At 36.7% G+C, this 8,387-nt stretch overlaps 1 protein-coding gene across 1 annotated transcript; it reads right to left on the bottom strand.

The window, feature by feature from the left end:
• Positions 1–329: 329 nt before the first annotated feature.
• LOC144439337 (solute carrier organic anion transporter family member 3A1-like) lies at positions 330–7,225 on the bottom strand. Its single transcript, XM_078128619.1, has 9 exons — positions 6,769–7,225; positions 5,505–5,831; positions 4,636–4,800; positions 4,107–4,287; positions 2,821–2,962; positions 2,113–2,297; positions 1,788–1,852; positions 803–1,089; positions 330–347 (listed from the first exon to the last, which is right to left on the bottom strand). Exons 1-9 carry the CDS (start codon positions 7,223–7,225, stop codon positions 330–332), a joined length of 1,827 nt encoding a protein of 608 aa, XP_077984745.1.
• Between the last annotated feature and the right edge of the window lie 1,162 nt (positions 7,226–8,387).

Raw genomic sequence — 8,387 nt, 5'->3', positions numbered from 1 at the left:
ATCTTGAAAGGCTTTCTGCAGGCCGATAATGTAGGACAAAGAGGGCGTAGTGTTGTACTTTTTTACCACGCAAAAACACATATGCAGTACTTCGGCGGGTATGTAGATAAAAGGCAAAATTTCAACAAGGCCTCAAAAAGACGATAACTCTGCTAGTGCGCTACCAAAAACATAAGAAAACATAAGACGGCTCTGCTGGACAAGACTAATACGATTTTCGATACAGCAAACAATGAAATACTCGTAAGTGAAAAGTCTCAAACAGCCTAGAGTTTTTCGCAAAGATATTCAACATCAAACACCTGAATATCAATGTTAATACCCTATTTTTAAAGCATTGCTGATGGCTGTATATGAAAAGAATGGAAAGTACAAATCAATTAAATGAGGAAATTTTTTACTTTATACGTATTTTTGTTGAATTATACGTGTTTTGACTAATAATGCATATTGATCACTTAGATTTAAATTGTTTAATTGAAATACGTTTTGTTTGAAAGTTGGAGTTCTCACATGATATATATCGATATTTCGTACTTCTAACAGTGTACAAAAGATTTCACCTGTCAGTGAAAGAACGTCACGAAATTTGATGTTTTTAATATATGATGTCATGGTTTGTGTAGCAAAGAATCGTTTAAATACAATTGTCTATATTAAATGTCAATTTTGGTTTGAAGCCTGTTAAATTTGAAATAAGTCTGATGAAATTAATACTCAGACATATATGATCAAAATATTGATGAAATCACAATTGAGAAACACGAGTGTACGATTTATTGTTGACATTACGTTGACTGACGGAATCTAGAGGATCAGAGTTAGGATTGACTTCTTTGTATTTGAAAGTCTTCTCACTGTTATCAGCTCCAGATTGGTTCCCTCGTCTTTTCCATAGAATATGGTTACACAGGTAGAGCAGAAATGCGGCAAACTTCAGTCCAAGTGTTACAACCACAAAGTTGCGTCGAAAGGTTTGGTTGTCATAGATCAAACACTCTCCTTTAGCAGAGCCTTCACAAAAGGTTCTCCATACACTGCAAGACTTATCAATCGCCATTCCATAGATCATCGGTGCGGGTATGAAACCTTTGAGGAGGAATAGAAAATGAAAAATTGACTACACGTTTATTGTTTGCTAGGCAGCTCAGTCCAATTTCACTTTTATTCCTATTTAAAGAAATATGCTGACACTGACAGGCCATTATAAACAGTTAAACACAACTTTATTACATAGCTGCAACTGAAAATGTACACCAAAGTAATATATGTTGCTGGTCTGGCCGGTCTGGCTACAAATAAAGACTGCCAAGATATGCGTGCTTCTCACTTAAATATGGGTGGCTCATGTGATCCGGTGAAGGCAATCTGATTGGCAGAACTGAAAGTACAGATGAACAAAAGCACGGAGACTAACTATATTTGGTAGCAATGAAATCGAAGGTGTAAAATATAATGAATTGAAATGGAAGAAAGGAAATAATACATAGGCAGCATTACACATACGGGACACAAGTTAATATTTACTAATACAGGTAGCATTATTACAAACGGGACATACAGTTACCATTGAACAAGCTTAAGAGTATACATTCATCAAAGGTACAATATTCTGACAATATGCGGATTTTGCATTGCACGTTTTTCTGCGCAGGGTACACCTGATAGCAACGACATAATCACCAGACTTCTTTACACACCTTTCCTACATCATTCAATATAGTGCTAAGGTTCTTGTTTTCAACGGTAGGACAGGCGCTTTATCTATTCTTGTCAGATTTACGTACCTAAACAACGGTTTATAACGATTCTTAAGCCAAGACCAAAAGACTTGTGGTTTGGTGGCCCTGATCTGAAGAAGAAACAAGAAAAAGGAAGAGGAGTGATGGTGGTGATGGTGGGGTTTGCTGTTGTTAAAGTGATTGGACAGAAAGAAGTACAATGCTTCACATCGAAGAGGTAACATGGATTGTAGAACTGATACTGTTTACTGTGTTCTTGTGTTCATCAATTTGATTTTGAGAACGTTTTCCAGTGAATTAGATATCAAATATAGAAGGCGTAACTATAATCCACGGCTTAATTAAAATACAAAGATAACAATTTTCCTACCTCATTGTTAGCATCAAACATGGGGTCTCTGATAGGGTATTTACGAACACATGAAATGCCAACGCAATCAATAATGGATAGAAGAGGGAACACGTTTCTATATGATTACACATCCCACTGGAAGCCATCGTCAGGGTATCGGTACCATTCACTTGTGCTTGCATACATCCACATTCCGTGTATGTCTACAAAACAGAGAATGGACACCAGGAGAGTAAGCAAAAGCAAAGCAAAGCGTTTGGTTCCGAATCGTCTGGGGCGACAACATTCGGTTAAACATTGCTTCTGTCTTATTGTCAGGTACGACGAAAAGTGAAGTGTAAATTCCTCATTTTAATCGACTGACATGCCTGAAAAAGTATATGCTGTTATAGTATATGTGGTGAAACAAAGAAAATGCAGCAATGGTGTTATAATATTTGTCAAACAAGACGATGTCAATACAAAGAGATTGGCGTATATGTGATGTCCTTATAGGAGAGTTTCCATAAACCTTTGCTGGATATCCTCACGATGGCTGAAGACGTTAACAGTATAGAAACTTAAGGCTTCTCTGATTTCAAAGTTTAACAAGTTACTGAAGTGAATGTGATCATACCAAATAACACATATTAAAGCTGTTATCAGTAAGCAACACCAAAAGGCAAAAATAAGCCTGACTGAAATATTCCTTTAATTACTACATAAAGGGATTAATTATTTTCTTACATCATTTTCACCCAGCTGATTGCATCCTGCATGACATGATGATGTATACGTCTTTCCATCTGAACCACAGACAGGGTCGAAGAGATCAACAGAACATGAACAGTTTTGATTACAATGTTGAATCTTGGCTATGCCGTCTTCACTACAACGAAACATATTCACATAATTATGTGGAACAAACTGTTAAACCCCTATGAATCTGTATGATATGATATGATATGACATGACATAACATGACATGGCATGACATGATACACTAAATGTATATGTTACACCCAATCTGTGAAATTGCCCAATTCATGAAATGGGTGAAATAGTCAATTGTGTTGCCCACGTTCTGAAGTGGGTATGGTAAGATATGCTCAGTACATGAAATGAGCATCTTTTATAGGACACACACAAAAAAGAATAAGAATCAAAGAAATTTATTATCATGTATTTACAAACTCATCACTTCACAATTCTTATTTTATAATAATTCAGTGTAGCTTTTGTTTTTAATAGAGTTCGATAATCAACACCCCAGTTCAAAACTCTTCCCAAAAATTTAATTTCGCTCCTTTTAGATCATAATCTATACTCTCATTTGCATAAGGTTGACTATTTCATGAACTTGGCAAAGTTACATGCACATTTCATGAATTGGGCAATTTCACAGATTGGGTGTAACATATACACGTTTAAAACAAAACGAATGTAAGCATCAGAGAGAGGCCCAACCCTTCTGGAAGGAAATGGAGGCTCTGAAAAGAACGTTATGTATGGGCATAACCGAGACTTCAATATCTATGCCATGCTATTAATAAACCTTCGAATGTTCACAATAATGATGTTATCCGAATCCTGGACCAAAGCCTGTTGGAGGTTCTGGACATTACCAGGTGATGGCTGCCCTATGAATTTGATCTTCATTAGGGACCATCGCACAATGTCACACAAGCTCAATAAACAAACATCCTACATTTAGAACAAAAAAAACCCCTTCCCCTCCCCGTCAACGAACGTTCACAAGTGCGAAATCACACGTTTATATATGATGTAAACTACGATGAAAACTGTAGCGATCACACCACTACGATCGATGCAATGTAAAGTTGGTAAACACATTCCAACCTTATGAACCTGGTTACTGTCGGCAGATGAGTGTAAAAAAATCAAAACACTACCGTAAACCCACCACTGTATCTCGCATTAGAAGTAATTTTTTTATCAACTTATCAACATCAATACAGAAACTGTTATTATTGAATAAAAAGCAGTACAATACAAGTCTAACTGTTTCTTACCTTACACCACTTATTTCGATACCACCACAATGGAAGGGGTAGATAAACACGGTACTCAAAGTTCCAAGTGCAAGAGCAATTACCAAGAATTTAGACATACCAATTTCTTGTAGCTTGAACTTTTTAATGATAATTCCTCCAATAAGGCTGGATAAGGCGATTTGTATGCTGAAGAAGAACCCTGATTGAAGAAAACAGTAGGCCCATTCATGTCCCAAACATTGAAACCTGTACTACCTGTAAGTAGGGCATTTTAAGGATGCACAATATCAAGAGTAATTCATGATATTGATAATATACGGTAATGCTGCTAGGGTCAGAATTAGCATATTGAAACTTCGCGGCAAAATGAAAACGTTCACTGTCCAAACTAGCACATTAAAGAACTGACATTTCGGGAATAACGACCTGCTTTATAAGCTGAATGCCTGATAATTTGGGAAATTATGGCTTAAAGGTTGTTTGTGTAATCTACCTGTAGAAAAGATATCCACTAACAGTCAATGCTCACTGCTAGTGTGTAACCTACCTGTATAGAGGTTAGCCACTGAAGGAGTCAGTCCAAAGAGAACTTCAAAGTACTTGGGAATAAACGGCCACATACCAATAGTTGCGCCCAAGTCAAATCCGTATCCCAATACCAGCGTCATATAGCGTGGGTTAATAAGGTATCGCCATAGCAACAGTAAGATTCCTTGAAATGGAAAGCCATGCATAAATCAGGCCACTATAGAAAAATGTCTATAGTGTCTGATGTATAAATGATGTACACAGCGAAATAAGGGGTATTCAGCGTCTCATTGGGTGTTTCATAAAGAGATATTGACCATTATTAAAACTTATTAGTGTTACTTGTCATGAGGTCGTTGGGTGAGTGATAACATGATTCCAGTGATAATTCATTTGTAAATACTATTCACCCATGGGTTGTTAAAGTACTCGAAAGAATATTTTTGATCAGACAACCAACAATACTTTCACTGAAAACTATTAAAATACCAATAAGACGTTATTCAAACACACAGTTATCTCTTTTCCGATTTTACCCATTACAGTAAGTAGTACGGTTACTGTAACAGGTCGAAATCGTGATTGCTTTGGGTAGCCGATTTTTTGGGTGCTGACCCCCAAAAATCAATTTGATTAGATTTATTGTACAATATTACGTGTAAAGCTACACAAATATTTTTACTCACGGGAGATTTGATACTGTTCATTGTGTACTTTCTTAGGAGTAAATCACCACGTCTAACGGAACAGTTTTCAAATAACATTTCAGTTGCAGCTAGTGTAGTTTAAAATGCAAAACCAACATATACATGTAATAACCGAGTATGAATGTTTCCTCTGCTATATTCAAACTTCATTTACCTCGTGTGGAAACAATTATCCACCTACCCTTTAGCTTATTTAATAATCCCATGGTGCTTTCCTCATGGCGCCCTTCAGCCTCATCCATTTTGGTTTGCTCATTCCGATGTGAATGGCCTTTTCGAACCCTCGGCGATTCCTTTTGGACGAGGAAGTATGGAATTGCAATCAGAACACAAATGACCGCCAAACAGAGTTTTCCAAGCCACCAAGCTCCAATCCATTTCGGATCTGAATTGTCGATCTTCAGGGACGATACATCAACTCTATTGAAATCAACGTAGAGGAGTAGACATCCCGCTGCAAGTATGCTAGTCGCGAGTGCGCCAACTCCCCACATTGTGCTCATTATACCTATCGAGAGACAGTTCAATATAATCATAGTGTGGAAAAATGCTGAACATTTCATGAAACCATGTCTCTATTTTAGAATTCAAAGGCAAAGCAATAAATGGATTTCAAAATTGCATAATCAAGAAGACCTAGAATTAATGCAATAGATAAACCAGACTTAGTGACTCATTTTGCACTCACACTCCAGGTATGTTAGCCAATCAGAACTGGCTTGTCGAGATTCTATAACTTCTATCATTTTAGAAATACAATGTATGGACAGCTTACAAACCAGTCTGTTTTCTAGTTTTCATTCTGAAATATCAACTTGAGCAAATATAAAAAATGTACCCTTAAATCAGAAAATATGGTAGATAGGTGGGATTTTTTCATCTTATTAATCAATTAATTAATTTGTTTATTTGTTTATTTATTTGTTTGTTTATTCATTTATTTATTTAGTTAGTTAGTTATAATCTAATTTTTTGACCCTCAGATATGATACTCGATAGTCACAGTACTTCTGTGATAGTTTGATGAGGTGTAAAAGCAAGCAATTATATATGAGACGAAGTATACTGTACTGCATAATTTCAGCTTACAGTCTTGAAAGAGTTGGGGTTCTCTGGAATGTTTTCTTTTAATGAAAAAAGCTACTTTGGCACTATAATGTGTGCAAGTATATACAAGTATATTCCCACCGTCTTTTAAACCTTATGAATTGAAAACAATTGTTAGGGTCCGATGGGTTATCGCAAACTTAATCTTTATTATTTACATATGGAATAGAAAACAGTTATAGCAGAAGCGTAAAGACTAGTAGTTTACGACACTATCGTAAAGATGTTAATAGTTTACATTGCTGTCGTGAAGAGTACAGTGGTTTTTAGACTGTATTAAAAAGGACAGACTTTGGTTTTCGACGCTGTCAAGGAGGCCAGTAGTATGGAATACTTACCGAGGTAGAGTGCTGATGACACGTGCTTAGCATGGTCATCTACGTAGGAAGATCCAAGGGTATACAAGGTACTGTAAGCTGAACCCATTATCACTATTCCAATAACCATTATAATGTATGCCACTTCGCTGTCTTTCGTAGTCTTCTTCTCAATGTTGCATGCAGAATCTCTATCTTCTAGTGTGATGTTTTCTGAGCACAGATTCATCTCGATGGTATCATTGTGCATGTGAGCAGTATCGCTATATCTATATTCGCCTAACAGGAAATGTGGCAGCGTCATTATAAAAGTGGACAGCCCTAAGGTTAGGAGTCCACAGCCAATCCAGCGAGGACGGCTACTACTTGGACGTCCACCGAGGTAAGAAACAGGCATGATAGCGATCAACACAGCGGCCTGTCCGATGCTTATCAGCGAACTTAGATGCGAGGTACTTAGGTTGTAACGTCTTTCCATCGTAGTGAGTATGGCGAAAAAATAACTCGTTATCATTCCATACACCAAGATAGTTAAAGTGAAAAGTATCACAAAAAACCAAATGTTACCAAAGCACGAATTCAACTTACTTTCTTCTGATTTTGAGATGTTCTTTATGTTTGCCTCACTTTTCGAGGACTCTTTACTGTTCTGGCCATCCATAGTGACTTGTGTAGGACGAGGGGAAAGCTGTTTTTGTGATTTGAGACGGTATCCTATGGAAAACATAAAATGATAATGTATTAAAGAGAAAAACGATTTACAAAAAAAATCTCTCAAATCGCAAGTCATTTTGTTTAAATAACCATACTGCAAAGAAATGCTTGTTTTCGGGTATTTCCGGTCCCACCTAGACCACGCCTATTTGTGACGTCATACAGCGACTACTTTAGCATTCTGGCTATGACGAGCGTAGTCAACAGGTGACTAAAACTCAACAATATTAAGAAAAAAAATGCATCATTGATGGTTGTTATAGACATTAGTAAACACAAACTACAATCTACACGTCTTAACCAACCAACCAACCTTTACTGAATCGATGTTTACCCACACTACCTGACTATCATCTGTGTCATTTGTAAAGGCATAAGTTTAGCCCGCTCACTCATGTCGCTTTTTAGTGTCACATTTAACAACAAAGTAAACATATTTCATCTCAAATAAAGTAAAATATAGTAGTATTATAGAATACCCACGGAAAATTTCAAGAAGGCGTATTAGGACACTAATACACTTTTGATTCGATTTGCTCCAAGGAGGCACACTCCGAGTCATTGCATGTAAACATCACTGTGTACCACTAAAAAGCTGAGGTTCATATATAAGTTACTTGCTAGATATCGATAAAAATGACGAAAAGGGGGGTTTATTAACCAGATTTTATTACAAGCAGTAAGTTGTAAAAGAATTACGAGATTTCGTGAGTCTCGGGGTTTCATTTAATGACTTTAGCAACTCGTGTATAGAAACTTGTAAGGTTTCCCTTACGATGGCATGTAACATGCCTAGTTAATATTCATCAAAATAATTTTGTAACGAATCATGGTATCAGAAGTATACAGTTTAGGAAACTAACGAATCAAATATCGCAATGTGATCATGATATTCTATGTGATTGGACAATCTTGACGTCAGCCTG

Source organism: Glandiceps talaboti, chromosome 8, assembly GCF_964340395.1.
Source record: "Glandiceps talaboti chromosome 8, keGlaTala1.1, whole genome shotgun sequence".
NCBI classification, from domain to species: domain Eukaryota; kingdom Metazoa; phylum Hemichordata; class Enteropneusta; family Spengelidae; genus Glandiceps; species Glandiceps talaboti.
The sequence above is the reverse complement of the archived record's forward strand: the minus strand, read 5'-3'. Positions and strand labels throughout refer to the sequence as shown.

Coding starts and splice junctions, on each gene's coding strand:
- LOC144439337 (XM_078128619.1), bottom strand. CDS start 7,225: ATGGAAAGACGTTACAACCTAAGTACCTCGCATCTAAGTTCGCTGATA. Junction 2,963..4,106: donor ATCGAAATAAGTGGTGTAAG/GTAAGAAACAGT, acceptor GTTTCGTTGTAG/TGAAGACGGCATAGCCAAGA. Junction 2,298..2,820: donor ATCAGCTGGGTGAAAATGAT/GTAAGAAAATAA, acceptor TCTGTTTTGTAG/ACATACACGGAATGTGGATG.